General features: G+C 40.3%; 2 protein-coding genes across 2 annotated transcripts in view; one reads left to right on the forward strand and one right to left on the reverse strand.

Moving 5' to 3' along the window:
- Window positions 1-17516, reverse strand: part of PPAT (phosphoribosyl pyrophosphate amidotransferase) — a 36211-nt gene extending 18695 nt beyond the window's left edge. Inside the window, exon 1 of the mRNA XM_052642321.1 lies at window positions 17389-17516. Within this exon, the coding sequence (XP_052498281.1) occupies window positions 17389-17516 (128 nt within the window). The remainder of the gene's footprint in view (window positions 1-17388) is intronic.
- PAICS (phosphoribosylaminoimidazole carboxylase and phosphoribosylaminoimidazolesuccinocarboxamide synthase) overlaps window positions 1-18811 on the forward strand; it is a 40930-nt gene that overhangs the window by 5243 nt on the left and 16876 nt on the right. Inside the window, exons 2-5 of the mRNA XM_052642319.1 lie at window positions 989-1420; window positions 11182-11247; window positions 13707-13843; window positions 18342-18408. Coding sequence (XP_052498279.1) covers window positions 989-1420; window positions 11182-11247; window positions 13707-13843; window positions 18342-18408 — 702 coding nt within the window. The remainder of the gene's footprint in view (window positions 1-988; window positions 1421-11181; window positions 11248-13706; window positions 13844-18341; window positions 18409-18811) is intronic.

The raw sequence follows: 18811 nt of genomic DNA on the forward strand, positions 1-18811 counted from the left end.
TAAATACAGCACAAAATAAAACACCTCCGTACCCAGGTAAATACTATGGTATTTTTTTTTAATGACTAATGTTATAGATGCTGAGGTCCAAACCACCTTTTTATTAAACATGAAATCTGAGTAAAATAATATGGTTGTGAAATATCCAATATAATGTCAAGAAATGACATTATTGTAAAATGAGTTGCAAAACTGTGCAGAGATCTAACACAAAGTTATTAAAGGATTTATAACTAAGTGGATACATTCTGCCTAATGCATTATGAAATTTCTGGCACATTTCTTTTCATTAAAAGGATATAATACTTCACTTAAAATGGCATTTGGTCTTTAACCAATGGGACATCTTTTATTTTCACAAAGAGTTAAGAAGCACCAATTATTAATGTGCTTCTTCTAAACCCTTCATTCATGAATAGTCTTGGCTCTCAATCCTGAATTGCACACTAGAATCACAATCTGGGGATAAAGGATGGGGGCAGTGGTTTAAAAAGGCTTCCCCAGGAGATTCTGACATGGAGCAAATGGAAATCATTAGATACAGAAAAGGCATGGGGAGGAGATAAATTGCTCACACTTATGGAAAAATTGTCTTCAACAAGCTGTTTTATACATAATTATATTGCTTTAAAGAAGTAAATATTACAAAATTATATATTCAACTTTCACTCTACACTATATATTGTGGGACATTAATCCCACATACTAAAGGAGCAGAATGGAAGAGAAAGAAATGCTAAAGAAGAAAGATGATCAAGATGTAACTAATTAAAAACACAACTTTATTAAAGTCAGTCACCATCACAATAAGGAACAGATTCACGTTCTGTACTTTGATTTCCCAACTAGTTTAAGACAAAAGCTATATTACAATTTGCATTCCATCTCCCATAGAGAAAACTACTGTCTTTAGTAATATTGCATCCAATTATTTATCTTGTCTGATATATGTAACCCATATATCTCTTTCCCTCCCCACCCAATACAGGTGACTCTACAGCAATAATGGAACCCCCTAATAATCCAGCTGTCATTCCAACTGTAGCAAATGAAGGAGGAAAACACTGGACTGTACCAGAAGTCAGGGCTCTAATAGGCATCTGGTCTGATCAAGGAATACAACAACAACTAGAGGGAACAATGAGAAATAAAAGGATATTTGAACAAATTGCTGCCAAGCTTCAGAAACTTGGAATTGAGAGAGATTGGAAGCAGTGCCGAACGAAGTACAAAAACTTAAAGCATGAATACAAGATTGTAACAACGGCTAGAGACCTAGGCATGGCTAAAAGCATGAAATTTTTTACTGAGTTGGATGCTATTCTAGGAGACAAGAAAACAGAAAACTCACAACAGGAATCCCAAGATGAAGAACAAGCCACAGGATGTGCCCATGTAAAGATGGAAGAGGATCAGACAGGTAGGAAAGCAAAGAAATCTTAACATCATGCCACCATATAAAAAAATGTCAATAACCTGAATATAGTCTAAGGTAAATGGCAACTCACTCCAGTACTCTGGCCTGGAAAATCCCATGGACGGAGGAGCCTGGTGGGCTGCAGTCCATAAGTCCATGGGGTCGCTAAGAGTTGGACACGACTTCACTTTCACTTTTCACTTTCATGCATTGGAGAAGGAAATGGCAACCCACTCTAGTACTCTTGCCTGGAAAATCCCATGGATGGAGGAGCCTGGTGAGCTACCATCTATGGGGTCGCACAGAGTCGGACACAACTGAAGTGACTTAGCAGCAGCAGTCTAAGGTAAATAGGTTTTACTAAATGAGACTCAACAAGCTAACTGCTCAATTTATCATGAAACAGATTTCATGCAAATTTGATCAGAACACAGCATGGTACAGAGTTATATAAAACAAGGAAAGAAAATTGGATTTCTAGAAATTTAAAAAGACCAATTTTACAGAAGCAAAAATAAAATTCTTGATGGCAGAAATTTTTTAAAAAATTTCATATCTGTTGTGGTAAAACTGTGAGTAAACAGAAAAAATGCATTGAAAAACTCAGAAAAATACAAAACCTGTGAGAATGTGAGTTCTACGACACATCATAAAATTCTTCAAAATGAGTTTAATCTAAAGAATTGAGATGCAATATACACAAAGACATGACTGCATGAAATAAACTGCATGAGTTCTAGGCCAGGAGTGAGGAAATACAAGTTCTACCTCAGTCTCCGTGGAACTCTGAACTCAGGAGTACCTCCTTCAGACTTGCTATGTAAAATGGTGGAATGGAAGAGATGTCATTAAAGACCTCGAGTGGTCACAATGTTTCTAGATCTTAATATCAGCCTTAAATGATACAGTCTTAATTCTTTTTATTTGTATTCTTAATTGGCGGATAATTACTTTACAATATGATGATAGTTTCTGCCATACATCAACATGAATGAAGTCCCAATTCCTAAAAGAATGAGTGGGAAAAGAGGGAAATGACAAAGAGTTAGGATTGGGAAATGGTGGTGAGAAGTCCTAAAATGTTTCACTAGTAGACAAGGAAAGAAACTGGTCTGCTAGAGAACTATACGTCTCCCCCATTGAAATTAAAATGTAAAATAACTAGTGATCAAGTAGCCCAAAAGCAATGGCATGACTGTGTTCATACAGTAACTACTGGAGATGCAGGTGAACATAATCTTGTCAGTTTTATGTCAACACCTAGCTAGAGACTTATAACACCAGATGTTTAGTGACCTAAGACTAAAATATGTTTAAGGATGGGCAATCTAACTACAGAAAAATAAACAACCACAGTTTTTAGTATCAAGTTCACTCTAAAAGGGAAAATACTATATTAGAGCTTAAAATATAGTTCTAAAAATAAAAAAACACACCACCATATATCCCACTGTATTTATACAGTTATTGCTGGAGATGCAGCTGAAGATGACTTGGTCAGTAATATGTCAGAAGACCTAAGAGAGACAGTTATGAGACAAAGCCCTTGCACAGGTAAAACAATATTCTTGTTTTTATGTGTGTGTGTATGTAATGAAATACATGTTACTATAAGATGCTGCTACAGACTCAATTGTGTCACTCCCAAGCTCATATGTTGAAACCCTAATTCCCACTGTTACTACATTTGGAGATGGGGCCTTTGGGAGAAAATTAGGTTTAGATGAGGTCATAAGGGTGAGGCCTGCAGTATTATGATGGTTTAATATACTTATATACACTGGGCTTCCCAGGTGGCTAAGTGGTAAAGAAACCGCCTGCCAGTGCAGCAGAGGCAAAAGACATCGGTTTGATCCCTAGGTCAAGAAGATTCCCTGGAGGAGGGCAGGGAAACTGACTCCAGTATTCTTGCCTGGAAAAATCTCAGTCAGAGGAGCCTGGCGGGCTACAGTCCATAGTGTTGTAAAGAGTTGGACATGACTGAACGCACACACACCCATTACATACATTATATAATAGCCACACATCTAACATTGTTATTATAAGAACATATACAAGCATGTTATAACATTATACAGTATTGTTGGATAATATGCACATTTCCAAAATGCAGAAATGGAAGGTGGAAATTATTAATGACAGTGAAGTGCCCTGTGGCTGCTGTTCGTAGTAGCATCGGCATCACCTAGGACTCATTCAAAATGCAAATTCTTGGGCCCCCTCCAGAACCAGAAATGTGGGGTGAGTTCCAGCAGTCCAATATGTATTTAAGGTGATTCTGATACATGCTGAAGTTTGAGAACCACTGCCCTGTGGTATAGGGCACTTAGGGAATGCAGAGTGTGCTTCCTCTCTGATAGTTTGCCTTTTAGACAAAATTGAGGGAAGAGGGGTGACCAAGCTCCTAAGCAGAAAGCCTAGCCATCATAGACCTTGTGCTAGTCTTTCAGTCCAAAGCTTCATGCAGCACTGAAAAGTTTAAAAACCAATTCTGATCCAAAAACCAGGTGCTCCACAGTCTTGGCAAACTTCACATTAAAAAGCTCCATGGAAGGAAAGGAAAGTGGCTAGAACACTCAGTGACAGGTGAAAATGGAGAGAAATTAAGGAGACTAACCAGACAGGAATGTGCAGCTGACTAGTAGGACAAAAAAGGTAAACAAAACTCTGTGCTCCTAAGGATTCTAAAGGAATAACTGCAATGACCCTTTGTCACTGGAAGTTAAAATCAGATTACCACATACAGTGTTTAAGAAGAAAGAAAGATTTCCATGAAAAAAAGTTTTAAAACTTTAGAATATTTTTTATGATTTTTAAATCTTAAAAAAATTTTAAAGATTTTTCAAAAAAATTCAGAAGATTAAAGCTCATTAGTCCTCTGGAGAACTCACTTAAATACACAACACCTCAGTATAACTTCTTTTATGTAAAAGGAAAATATTAAGCCAGATATAAACTGACAGGTTTTAAAAAATGGTACATTTACATGTTAGTATGGAATATATCTAGAAAATATGAAACAGGATGTTTACAGTCGTTTTAGAAATAATGGTATTTTAAACTTTCAAATGAATATAAAAGTAAAGGTATAAACCCACACAGATCCCAGCAGCTAAATATGTAAGAAAACACTTTATATATACTTCATGGTGCATAAGTTGCTAGTCCACTACTTGGAAGACTGCTATGTTAAGCTTAAAGACATGGATATCTATCTTTAGGAAAAAATCAGGTCAATAGGTAGAGGTCGGCTCATTTTGTTTTTACGTGCTTAGTTGCTCAGTCATGTCTGACTCTTTGTGACCCCATGGACTGTAGCCTGCCAGGCTCCTCTGTCCATGAGGATTCTCTAGGCAAGAATACTAGAGTGGGTTGCCATGCCCTCCTCCAGGGGATCTTCCCAACCCAGGGATCGAACCCAGGTCTCTCTCACTGCAGATGGATTCTTTACCATCTGAGCCACCAGGGAAGCCCATTTTGTTTTTTACAGATTTTACTAATAAATATTGTTATCGGAGTTGTCATTGCTCCGTATTGTTAACATTCGCACTTGGTCAAAAACCTGATTTCCCCAAAAGTAACACTTTACTATCTTAAAAGTATACTAAGCTGCTGCTGCTGCTTTTTTTTTGTTATTTCAAGTAAAAATCCAGCTAGAGCTGTGGACCCCCACATTCCGGAAAACTAGTTAGTTTCCAACTTAGAACCCCTGGAGATTTGGGTTTAGTATTATGTTGTAGAGTGGATTCAAGCTCCTGTATTTTTAGAGAAGATCATCAAGCATAGCCAAGGTGTCATGATTTTAGAGAATAAGACCAGCAGAGGGCTGAAAAGAGTAACACATGAGATTCAATTTGATTCCAGTCGGGAGAAAATTAGCTACTTCGAGTAAATTATCACTTAACAAATGTATGACCAATGAAATATGAAGAAGCTAATCACTGGGAATTATCATAGAACACTTAGGCTCTATTATAATAAGTAAAAGGAAATGATATCTTGGTATCTCTAATTTTCTTGAAGAGATCTCTAGTCTTTCTCATTCCATTGTTTTCCTCCGTTTCTTTGCAAAGTGAAGGCTTTCTTATCTCTCCTTGCTTTTCTTTGGAACTGTCCATTCAGATGGGCATATCTTTCCCTTTCTCCTCTGCCTTTCTCTTCTCTTCTTTTCTCAGCTATTTGTAAGGTCTTCTCAGACTACCATTTTGCCTTCTTGCAAATTTCTTTTTATTTGGGAAGGTTTGATCCCAGCCTCCTGTACAATGTTAGAAACCTCCATCCATTGTTCTTGAGGCACTCTGGCTATCAGATCTAATCCCTTGAATCTATTTGTCACTTCCACTGTATAATCATAAGGGATATGACTTAACGTCATACCCAAATGGCCTAGTGCGTTTCCCTACTTTCTTCAATTTAAGTCTGAATTTTGTAATAAGCAGCACATAATCTGAGCCACAGTCAACTCCTGGTCTTGTTTTTGCTGACTGTATAGAGCTTCTCCATCTTTGGCTGCAAATATAATCAATCTGATTTCAGTGTTGACCATCCAGTAATGTCCATGTGTAGAGCCATCTCTTGTGTTGTTGGAAGAATGTGTTTGCTACAATCAGTGAGTTCTCTTGGCAAAACTCTGTTAGCCTTTGCCCTGTTTCAATCTGTACTCCAAGGCCAAACTTGCCTGTTACTCCAGGTATTTCTTGACTTCCTACTTTTGCATTCCAATCCTCCGTGATGAAAAGGACATCTTTTTTTGGTGTTAGTTCTAGAAAGTCTTGTAGGTCTTTCTAGAACCATTCGACTTCAGCTTCTTCGGCTTTAGTGGCTGGGGCATAGACTTGGACTTCTGGGATGTTGAATAGCTTGCGCTGGAAATGAACTGAGATCATTCTGTCATTTTTGTGATTGCATCCAAGTACTGCATTTTAAACTCTTTCACTGACTATGAGGACTAACCCATTTCTTCTAAGGGATTCTTGCCCACAGTAGTAGACATAATGGTTATCTGAATTAAATTTGCCCATTTGTTCACTGATTTTTCAATTCCTAATTGATGTCTAAAATCTATTCCTAAAATGATTTAAATGAGGTAGAATACTTCAATACCTTGGTAATCAGGCCAAAGTCACTGATTTCTAGTATAAGACAGTCACAGGTAGATCAACTCTGGCTCCAAGCGGTGGTTTGTTGTTCAGTCACTAAGTCATGTCTGACTCTTTGTGACCCCAGAGATGGGCACATATATTCTATTAGAGGCCACCCTTATCATCAGTCCAAAAATCCTATGTGAAAGGCTACATGGCTCTTTTAAGAATAATCAAAAGGAAAAGAGCTTTATTTTCCTTTTGGCTGTAGTAAAATGTATTTCCAAAATGAAAATATTCACTATCCTGGCAATTTAACAAAAATTAGCAACATGATGGCCAGCAGAGGGCATTCAAGTATCTATTGTTAGTATCTCAGGTGTGCCAAGCATCTTGTTTTCTCCAATTCATTTATTTCTTTTAATAGACTGAAGATTCATCTGTAGTTTTCTTTAAAATGGAATATTTAATTACTTCTGTGTATTTTGCATACATTTGAATAATCTTAGGAGTAAAACTGTGCTCACTTCGCAACCCCATGGACTGTGGCCCACCAAGCTACTCTGTCTGTGGGGTTTTCCAAGCAAAAACACTGGAGTGGGTTGCCATTTCCTCCTCCAGGGGATCTTCCTGACCCAGGGATTGAACCTGCGTCTCCTGCATGGCAGGAGATTCTTTACCACTGAGTCACCCAGGATGCCCAGCACTAAAATTATTATATAAATTAATGTACCTCAGTCATATGAAACAATGTTGAGAACTTTTAAAAAATTAAATAGCTCAGACATAGGTAAGCTGATAAATTTAAACAGTCTACTTGTTAATTTAAAAAGTATAATTTCTATAATTCTTACTGTTTATACTTTAATAATCTTTAAAAAAGCTATGACAAAATAAAGCTTATGGCTGGTCTTTGCCCCTAGCTCCTGGCACAGAGTTTCAAAAACCTTTGGAATTTCTAGTGGTAGAAGTGTCTTTTTGTTTTTTGTCTTAACGATAGAACTTAGTACATACTGCAAGTGCACATACACACATTCATAGATGAGTACAAACAAGATTCCTAAATCGTAGTGGGGGATTATACCAATGTACCTTTGGATTAACAGAATATTATGGTTTATAAAATGTTGTTGTTTAGTCACTAAGTCATGTCCAACTCTTTGCAACCCCATGGACTGTAACAAGACTCCTCTGTCCATGGGATTTTCCAGGCAAGAATACTGTAGTTCGTTGCCATTTCCTTCTCCAGGGATTGAGCCCATGTCTCCTGCACTGGCAGATGGATTCTTTACCACTGAGCCATCAAGGAAGGCAAAGTGTAGAAGGAATCGTTATTATTTCTTACAATTCTGTTAATCTATAATTATCTCAATAAAAATTTCAATTAAAAAGACAAACAGTAGATTAGGGAGCCCCCAGTTGATGAAGCACAAGCTGGAATCAGGATTGCCGGGAGACATATCAATAATCTCAGCTACGCAGATGATACCACCCTTAAGGCAGAAAGTGAAGAACTGAAGAGCCTCTTGATGAAAGTGAAAGAGGTGAAAAAGTTGACTTAAAACTCAACATTCAGAAAACTAAGATCATGGCATCTGGTCCCATCACTTCATGGCAAATAGATGGGGAAACAATGGAAACAGTGACAGACTTTATTTTTCTGGGCTCCAAAAATCACTGCAGATGGTGACTGCAGCCATGAAATTAAAACACACTTGCTCCTTGGAAGAAAAGCTATGACAAACCTAGACAGCATATTAAAAAGCAGAGGTATTACTTTGCCAACAAAGGTCCATCTAGTCAAGGCTATGGTTTTTCCAGTAGTCATGTATGGATGTGAGTTAGACTATAAAGAAAAGCTGAGCACCAAAGAATCAGTGCTTTTGAACTGTGGTATTGAAGACTCTTGAGAATCCCTTGGACTGCAAGGAGATTCAACCAGTCCATCCCAAAGGAAATCAGTCCTGAAAATTCACTGGAAGGACTAATGCTAAAGCTGAAACTCCAATACTTTGGCCACTTGATGGGAAGAACGGACTTATTTGAAAAGACCCTGATGCTGGGAAAGATTGAAGGCAGGAAAAGCGGACGATAGAGGATGAGATGGTTGGATGGCATCACCAACTCAATGGACAAGAGTTTGAGCAAGCTCCAGGAGGTGGTGATGGACAGGGAAGCCTGGCGTGCTGCAGTCCATGGGGTTGCAAAGAGTCGGACACAACTGAGCTACTGAACTGAACTGAACTGATATGGCTCTAGACCACAGCCTGTCATTTGAAGTCTTGATATTGCTAGAAGCTAAACTTCGTCCTAGTCCCCTGGTCCAAACATGTCCTCCATAAGAAGATGAGGTCCTACCCTGATGTACATCTTCACACACCCACTGCGGCAATATGCTTATAGCCCTCTGTCTATACTTTTGCCTCAAGGTTATTAATATAAACCATTGTCTAATTATAGAATAATCATCGCAAGTAACTATATAGACACCTATACTTAATAACATAGAGTATTTTTTAAAAAATTTTCCAGTGTATAGGGAAGTACAGCTGAGACAAAAGAACACTACCATAACATTGTGATACTTCAACATAGCAATCCAACATACATATATGAGGAGGAGCTTTCCCCAAATTACCAACAGCGGGGTTGTAAACATCCTGAACATATACGGGTCCACCAGGACAAATTCCTGTTACATTTACCATGCTAAGCATTTTAAGTTCCTTAAAATGTTAATCACTGTCTGCTCAATATGAAGACTGCTAAAACCACTTTAGAGTCTTTTATTCTTTTACATGTATTGCAATAAGGATTATTCTGAGTTACAATGAGGACTGAATGAAAAAAAACAGCTGTAAGAGCTCTTTGCCAAGCATTAAAATGTAACAGTGAAAGCTGTTAAGCAAATTAGGTCACAAAGCACTTTCATACTTTCAAGCCAAGCTTCCTGCCTTGTGACTTTTAAGGCAGACTACCTTCCAACATTGTGTTGGTGGTGAATCCTCTTAAGGCCATCTTCACATCTGGTTCAAGATGGCAAATGTTCTTGGCTTTGAGGTTACACTTTTGATGCTGGGATCCAGACTTACTACGTTTTCAGTGCAGTCTTCACCTGCCAAAGTGCATTAGGGTTCTGTGAACAACACTGAAATTACTGCTCTCTTTGTTTTTCTGACAGAGGAAGACACTGCAAGTAATGCCTCAGATGAGGTGGGCGGCCCCACAGCACCTCATGGTATCCCTGGGTCAGGTAAGAGATCTAAATTGTTGAATTTTAAATGTACTTTTGATTTTTAAAGTCTAATATATATACCAATTGCAGTAGTTATAGGGAAGATGTCTACTAGATGATCCCAAATGCCTCATTATATTGAATACCTGAGTTGGTAGAGTATATGGTAGGGGAGTAAAGAAATGTGTATTCCTACTTCTTACTAAAAAAAAAAATCTGTAAATACCGAGACACTCTGTATTCATAAATATGCAATCAAGGATACCTGTTGATGAAAAGCAGCTAAATCATTCTCACTAATATTGGGGGTTAATCTGTCTTATTTTAAAATATTTGAATACGAATGTATGAAAAAAATTTTGATCCTCACATTGAAATTCTCAATGCTTTACGTCAGTCCAGTTTGCTTTAAATGAATGATACTGAAATATAGGATGTATCTAAGTTTGAATAATTGTGAATCATATTGATTCATAGGAAATCATATTCCTTTAGAAGATGCTAAAAGTCATTTACAGATTATAATAGTGAGTGACACAGGCTGGAAAACACTGGTGTGACAAGGAGGTCAGAGCACTTATAAACATAAGGTCTCAAGAAAAAATTAAGCAAATGCTTGAAGGGGCCACAAGAAACAAAGAAATATTTGAGGGAATTGCCAGAAGATGAATGCAGTTTGGAATAGACAAAGAGACTGGAAACAATGTCATACCAAATACAAAAATTTTTAATTATGAATATAGAGTTTTACCAAAGAAAAATGTCAACCCTCAAAGAAAAATGAGATTTTATGAAGTTGATGGCCTCCTAAGACAACCATCTCTCAGAACTGCCGGAATTAGACTTTTTAAAGTAAAAATTCTATAAACTTTCCTCTTTGCATTTAACTTAGCAAAAAATTCAATAATAAATTCCTAATATTATTTTATGTTCAAATGGTTCCCTAAATTATTATAAACCACATACCTATTAAGTCAAGAATTTCAATTTCTTTTCAAGTCTTTCCTAAAGATTTAGCGAAGATTAGTACCAAAATCTACCCACTCCAGTGTTCTTGCCTGGAGAATCTCAGGGACGGGGGAGCCTGGTGGGCTGCCGTCTATGGGGTCGCGCAGAGTCGGACACGACTGAAGCGACTTAGCAGCAGCAGCAGCAGCAGTACCAAAATCTGGAGAAGGCAATGGCAACCCACTCCAGTGTTCTTGCCTTGAGAATCCCAGGGACGGGGGAGCCTGGTGGGCTGCCGTCTATGGGGTCGCACAGAGTCGTACACGACTGAAGCGACTTAGCAGCAGCAGCAGCAATACCCAAATATTCCTAATTCTTAAACTCTTTCATCTGTCCAATCACTTAAATATTCTAACTGTAGTATATTTGAATGCGTGAAAACTAATGCACTTTTAGACGATGTCATATAATGACTCTTTTCCTATGTTCTCTTGTTTAAGAATTATTTGAAAATCATACCAAAAACCCAAGAACTTTGAGCATCAAGAGAAAAGCACTTGAAGATGGTAAGAGTCTGAGATATGCCAACTTTTCCCACATTGATTAAAACTTCTGTAGCTTTTTCCTGATAGATGTTTATTCTTGTCCTTGACAAATCAAGACTATTGTTTATGAGCTGTGTGAGAGCAAAAAATGCTGAAAAATTATTTCTTTCATAGCTTATTAAGAGTGAAAGTAACAAAGTAAACAGAAACTTTCCCACCTCAAATTTCTACACTTTTCTGTGATTGCCATTAGAATACTAGGATGTAAAAGGAAAACCCCCACAAACTAGTAAGTTCTGAATTTTGCTTTTCTCCAAAGGTAACTAACAATGGCCATAACTTTTTAGTAATTCTACAAAAACTGAGAAGCCAGCTAATTATGAAGCTGTCATTCCAAACTGACCTATTATAAGTAACAGAAAAGGTTACTTATAATGTGGGTGCATGCTAAGTGTCTTCAGTCATGTCTGACTCTGTGTGACCCTATGGACTGTAGCCCACCAGGCTCCTCTGTCCATGGGATTCTCCAGGCAAGAATACTGGAGTGGATTGCCATGCTCTCCTTCAGGGGATCTTCCTAACCCAGGGATCAAACCTGTGTCTCTTACATCTCCTACATTGGCAGGCAATTTCTTTACCACTAGCACCACCTGGGAAGCCCAACCTAATATAATATAGCATAAAGAAAAACACAGAATATAAGAAAAGGCACTGGTCTGAGAAACAGAAAACCTAATTTTTCTAGTTTCTCTTTACCCTTAAAATTCAACATGGAGCAAATGACTGCATCTCTCTAGATGGCTAAGATAATCCAACTTTAGCATTTTATAGATTTATAATTGATCTAACTGTCTTGAGTTCACATAAATAGTTGAACACGTCAGTTTTTACAAAGTGAAGACACCTGTGCACCTACCACTCAAATCAAGATATAAAACACCACCAGCACCGTAAACACCCCCCCCCTTCATTAATTATCCTGTTAGCCCCCATGCGTCCATGCTAAGTCGCTTCAGTTGTGTCTGACTCTATGTGACCCTATCGACTGCAGCCTGCCAGGCTCCTCTGTCCATGGAATTCTCCAGGCAAGAATACTGGAGTGGGTTTCCATGCCCTCCTCCAGGGGATCTTCCCAACCTGCATCTCTTACATCTCCTGCATTGACAGGTGGGTTCTTTACCACTAGCAGCACCTGGGAAAAGTTATCAGTGTTCATTACCATAGGCTAGTTTTATTAATAGAATCATACAATTGTCTTTTCCTTTAGTATGTATTTTGTAATGTCAAGTTTCTTTCACACAGCATTGTTTGAGAGTCATCCATGATTTTCCTTGCAGCAGGGGTTTGTTCCTTTTTACTGCAATAGAATATTCCATAATAGGAACATACATCCCTCTACCTTCTCTATCCAATGTTCCCAGATTGGGGCTACTAAGAATAATGTTGCTATACAAATTCCTGTGCATGTCTCCCAATAAACATATGTATGCATCTCTGTTGAGTACACACCCAGGAGTGGGATGCAGGGTCACAGGGTATGCATATATCCAGGTAGTGTTCTAAGCAGGTTATATATTAATACATTTAATCCCTACTACAACTCTATGAGGTAAGTGATACCATTATCCCCATTTACAGAGGAGGAAATGGAGGCATGAACAAGTCTGCTCTGTTGAACCAGTTGCTCTACTTGCCTCTCTGTGGGGGCAGGGACCATCAGCCTTGTGTAGTACAGTATTCCTAGTGTCAACCACAGGGCCTTGCATACACACAGGAAGGGCTCAACAAATATTTTTCGAATGAAGTATTAGAAAATAGCAGGACTCCACTGTTCCCCAACCCTGCCCAACAACACTTATATCTCATGAAAGCTGAAAACTTTATTCTCCATTTTTTGACATAAATTACAAATCAGATGAGTTGCCTCATGTTTTCCTTCTCTCAATGCCCTTTAATGGATGTGTGACTGAAAAGGGAAACTGCTAAGGATTAACCACACGAAAGTATCATTCCCAATGCACTGAATTTGTGCACCGGACCTTTAAAATATACAAGTCTAGCCCAACAGGTGAGAAACAGAGTCAGAAATTAGGAGACTTTCCCAAGATCAAACTATTACTAGGAAACCTGGTAGACTTCAAGTCTTACGTTAAAGAGGCTGTTCCCAACACTCGCCAGAACGACAAATCAGTAGTACCTTAAGATCCTTTGGGGGATAAGTCACTTTTCCAACTAAGGGAATGTAAAACACTAGAGGAATGTAACAAGTTTGGCTATTATTTCTAACAGATAAAAATCAAAAAAGTTAAACCCAGCCTTAATATGGCAATTCAAAGCAAGTTCTCTGATAATCTACTCCTGGGTTTCCCAACAAACTAAATGAAAACAACTGGGAACAAATTCCATAGGTTTGTCTGAGTGCATCCCTCCCCTCTACCTCCCAAGTGCCTTTCTAGTGATACATTATATACTTTTTACAGAACCAGCATCTGTATCTCTTAAGAAAACTGCTTCTGAGATGGCTGCAAATCAGTTTCCTCAAAGAACAACAGAGCCAAAAGATTCTTCAGAATATTTTTGCAGTCAGGAGACTCCCTACGTGACCCAACTTCATCAGGTAAATGTCATAAATTTTTAGAAAAGGTATGAAAATGTTTACCAGTTATAGGGTTCAATTCCTAACACAGGAAAATGATAATTCACTTGAAGGGCATTTTCATCCCCTAACTAACTAAGGAAAGGCTAACTAGCTGATTCATGTGGTAAATGTCTGAAATTTTAGTAATTCCTTTTATGGAATCTTCAAATATGTCCATGTCATTCTAGTCTCCATTAACTGTGAGAGATCTTTAAAGATAAAGATCTCTGATCTACAATGGGGTGTATGGTTTGTCCCAACTCTGCAAACCTCAGAACTCATTGATGTTTTCAGGCCCGAAAAAGTACTTGATTCTATTTATCTGGCATGAACAAGCATACACAGCTTTATAGCTGAAGAGGACAACCAATTAGCTTAACACTGAAAATTCCCCCTGACAGAAAGCAGAGCTATGGTATAAATCCGCAAATAGCCAAACTACTAAAAAAGGACTTCTGGATGAACCCATCTGGATTAAGCATCCAGTGCATGACTATCTGGTAATTGATATTCCATTTGTTTTTATATATAAAATACATAACACCACAACATTCAGGGGTTCTGTCATCCCTGACACTAAATATCTATGCCTAAGAGAGAACCAAAAACCATGCAAAAGTGATAGACATTTCAGTTTCTAGAGCCTTCTGCAATAGACCACCACCTGCCAATGTACACTGTATATAACTAATTCTATACTAAATTATAACAACCCATCTAGGCTTCAAATTTTGACATTCCTTGATTTACTGTCGAATGAAAACATTTTTTGAAAATTTATTTTATTGAAGTACAGTTGACTTACAATGGTAATTTCTGCTGTATAGCAAAGTGATTCAGCTATATTTATAACAAACATTCTTTTTCATATTCTTTTCCATTATGGTATCACAAGATATGTAACATAGTGTCCTGTGCTATACAGGAGGACCATGTTGTTGTTATCCATTCTATTAAAAACATTCTTTCTTAATCTTTCACCCCTACAGCAGCAGATTTCATCTTCTAGACATAAAGAAGTTTCATATTCTTAGAATCAGTTCCCCTAATGTGTGAGGACTTTTGCTAATTTAAAATTGTGAATTGGATAGGATTATGGGCAAGAACCAGCGCTCTCAAAGAATCTTAATGATTTTATGCCTGCTGCTGCTGCTAAGTAACTTCAGTCGTGTCTGACTCTGTGCGACCCCAGAGACGGCAGCCCACGAGGCTCCCCCGTCCCTGGGATTCTCCAGGCAAGAACACTGGAGTAGGTTGCCATTTCCTTCTCCATGCATGAAAGTGAAAAGTGAAAGCGAAGTCGCTCAGTCATGTCTGACTCTTAGTGACCCCATGGACTGCAGCCTACCAAGCTCCTCCATCCATGGGATTTTCCAGGCAAGAGTACTAGAGTGGGGTGCCATTGCCTTTTCCGGATCCTATGCCTACACAAGGCAAATTTAAATGGTTTTCCACTAATACCTTTCTTCTCCAGAAGCTATTGAGTTTTTTGCCACTATTACTGAAAGTATCACAAGGTCAATCTTCACCACCACAGTTTAGCAAATACTTGCTCTGTCAAATAAGCAGCCTGATAGAATCCATTTAGTTTTCTCTATCATCATGTAGTAATCACATTTTTATTGCCCTTCAGTTCAGTTCAGTTCAGTCGCTGAGTTGTGTCCGACTCTGTGACCCCATGAACCGCAGCAGGCCAGGCCGCCCTGTCTATCACCACTCCCGGAGTCCACCCAAACCCATGTCCATTGTGTCGGTGATGCCATCCAACCATCTCATCCTCTGTCGTCCCCTTCTCCTGCCCTCAATCTTTCCCAGCATCAGGGTCTTTTCAAATGAGTCAGCTCTCCACATCAGGTGGCCAAATGATCTCCACATCATTATTGCCCTTAGCTTGTATCAATATTATCTAATTTCATTAATTCTTTCAACTAAAAGCAACTGTAGAAAAGTGCATATAATTAGGAATAAAGTTATTCATAAAAAAATTACCCTCCTTTTCTTTATACACACATTTAAATAGCAGATCTTGGGGATGAACTTTCTGAGTTAACTAAAAAAGTAAATAGTTAAAAAAAACTCAAGGTCAGTTTCATATCATCCTCACAGACCACCAGGCAACTCTAAAGATCCCTTGTGTTTGTACACCTCTTCCCATGACAAGATATCCAAAATAACTTCTCTGAAGAATGTTATAAACTCATGGTGTTATGGAGTACCATATGAACAGCTTTTAGTTTTTCCTTGGATTATATATATATAATCCTTAAATAACATAAATGTATTTTAAAATAAGATTTCTATTATGGTCAACCCACAATTATCCAAAATTAATTCAAATTAAAAATATTCTTTTTGATTCATCCTAGAATTCTAAATTACTCTCAGCTTTTAGTAAACAAGGAATATACAAGATGTGAAACTCAAACCCAACTATTCTGGATCCTGAAAAAAGCAAAAAGCCTACTTCTACTTTAAGTTTTGTGGAGGGAAAGCTAATCATTTGGAATGCATTTATACATATTTCTCCCATATTGCTGATAAGTGCTTATCACCAAGTTCCTTAACTGTTGTAGAAGTTGTTGCTGAGGTATCCTCTTATAGAAACTGTAATACTTTGTGATGTCAGGCTTAGGTTTATATTTCTTACCCTTAAGAAAACTGTTTATATTAAAACTTAGTTCAGTTAGTAGGAAATGGAAAGATCACAGAAGCAAAGTTATTTTTTAACTCAAAGGATCTATCAGTTTTTCAAAGTCAGTGTGTATCTTGTCATACAGGTTCTCTCCCTCTTTTAAAGAAGGGAATTGTTTTGGCATTTCCTTACTACTAATCTTTTCATTCAGTATCTAAAATGTTTACCGAAGAATTTTTTGCACATTCACTATTCCTCCGTGATTGGATTATTATCTGTTGGAATTATCTATCCGGAATACCGGATCTAGAACCGGTAGTTCCTTTTGAACATCAACCGATTCAGCTTCCCCGGGTTTGAATCCTTACGTTCCCACAGCTATGACTTCGTTCAAATACACCATCTGCCCAATAGCTCTGCTCTTGCAAACAAAAGCTTGTGGTGGTTGCAAGCTCCCCGCGAAACCTCAAAGTGTATTGTAGGTCCAGGACTAGCAAACACCCCACACAGTTCTATCACAAGAACAGCTTCAGGCTCTGGGAGATCAAAACGCGCAAGCAAACAAGGAAAAACCCCGACTGGGCTAGTCCTGCCGACTGGAGCCTTACAATCTGGTCAGATCCGGGAAGGGTGCACTACTCCGCGAGCGCGGAAAGCCCCTAAAGACCGTTAAGGGTGGCGGGGGACAGGCTGAAGTCCAGGGAGACAAGAGAGCCCCGGCGCACGCCCTGGCAATCTGGTGGATGCCACAGGAAGGTACCAGTCCAGGTAAGAGAAAGGTCCGGCCCCTGGTTCTCAGGCGCCCGCGAGATCGCCAGCTCCCGCCGCGAGAAGCGGATCGGGCAGATGGAGAACACGAGCCGCCATCCCCACCCCTCACCCAGTCGCTCACCGGTGCTGCAGCCCCACGAGTCCCAGAGTGATCACATGTGGCACGTCTAGCTGCGTGGGCCACTCTCCTGAGGCGATGCACCCGAACACGCCACATTCCTCTCGGATCCCTAACTCCTCCAGCTCCATGTCGCCGCCGAAAGCACGTGGTGGGACCCGCCGCCGCGGCAGGGGTCTAAGCACCAACCAGTAGACTGTTCGGCCTGCAAGCCTCCGAAGCTCCGGCCGGAGACAGCCGCTTCCTTCGCAGCAGCTCGACCCTCGCTACTGCGGCGGCGCGTGCTTTCCTCTAAGTGAGAGGGATGTGTCGCCCCCCGCCCCCGCCACTCTGCCCCGCCACTCCGGGCCCGCCAATGAGCGAGGACGGAGGGCGAGGCCCCGCGGTTGAGGGGAGGAGTCACCGGCCCTGTGGGGGTGGAGCTAGCCCTCCCCCTGAGCCCTGAGGGAGGGTAATTTTTCCGCAAGTGCAACTCTCCGTTATTTTCTAGCACCCAAGACGGAGGTAATGGTACTAACGGGGTTAATGTCATTTCTCTCCCAGAGGATATATACTTTGTATGTCCCTCCTCATATGCTTTCCCCTGAACCGTCACTACTTGGTATGCTCCAACTTCTGAGCCGCTCTCTCTGGCGAGGAGGGGCCCCGGTCAGCAAGCGGCAGTAAAGTGGGGAAGGGCCGCCAGTGCGCGCCATTTTTCTTCTTTCCAGGAACTGCGCCCGCGCGGGGCGGGGCGGGGGGGCCCGCGTCGTTGCGCCTGCGCGGCGGGAAGCCTTGCTCCGGGGTCCAAATTTCTCTGGGTAGGTTAGGGACCCCCGAAGTTCCGTGGCCGCAGCGATGTTCGAAGAGACCCGGAGGGGGCGCTATGGGTCACGCGGCCCTGCCAGGGGCGTGTCTGTGGGCGGTGCCTCGCTCCCGCGCCCCGTGAGCTTCTCTGATCTCTCTTCTTTTTCCAGAGTCCTGCGTCTCTTCCCAACGCGGCCGAAACCCCCAGACCACTCCGGACAATGGCGGCAGTCGAAGGTGAGTTAATTGGCGTCCGCAGGAGTTGGGACTCCACGGTCTTCCCGCCTCTCTCACGCTGGCCTGTGCGCTCTCCCTGGCTCCCCACGGCATCCTTCCCCGGAGTGTGCCCAGCCTCCCTGCACCCGCTTCTCTAGGCCACTGCGCGGGCACGTGGTCCTGACGCTGCAGAGCAGTGCGTTGGAAACAAAGCGCTCCGGGGCCTCCGAACTTTTTGTAACATCCAGAACTTCTCATGGAATGAGGAAAAGGCGCAAAGGGTCATTGGAACGAGAGATGGCCAGAAGCTAGAGAGATACCGGCAAATTACGTTTGCAATCAATAGGTATTGCAAAACAAACGCAGGAACATCTAATGTTGATTCCCGAAACCAAAGTCTTGCTTTTCCCTTTAGGTTAATAAT

This window comes from Budorcas taxicolor, chromosome 6, assembly GCF_023091745.1.
Source record: "Budorcas taxicolor isolate Tak-1 chromosome 6, Takin1.1, whole genome shotgun sequence".
In the NCBI taxonomy this organism is placed as follows: Eukaryota; Metazoa; Chordata; class Mammalia; order Artiodactyla; family Bovidae; genus Budorcas; species Budorcas taxicolor.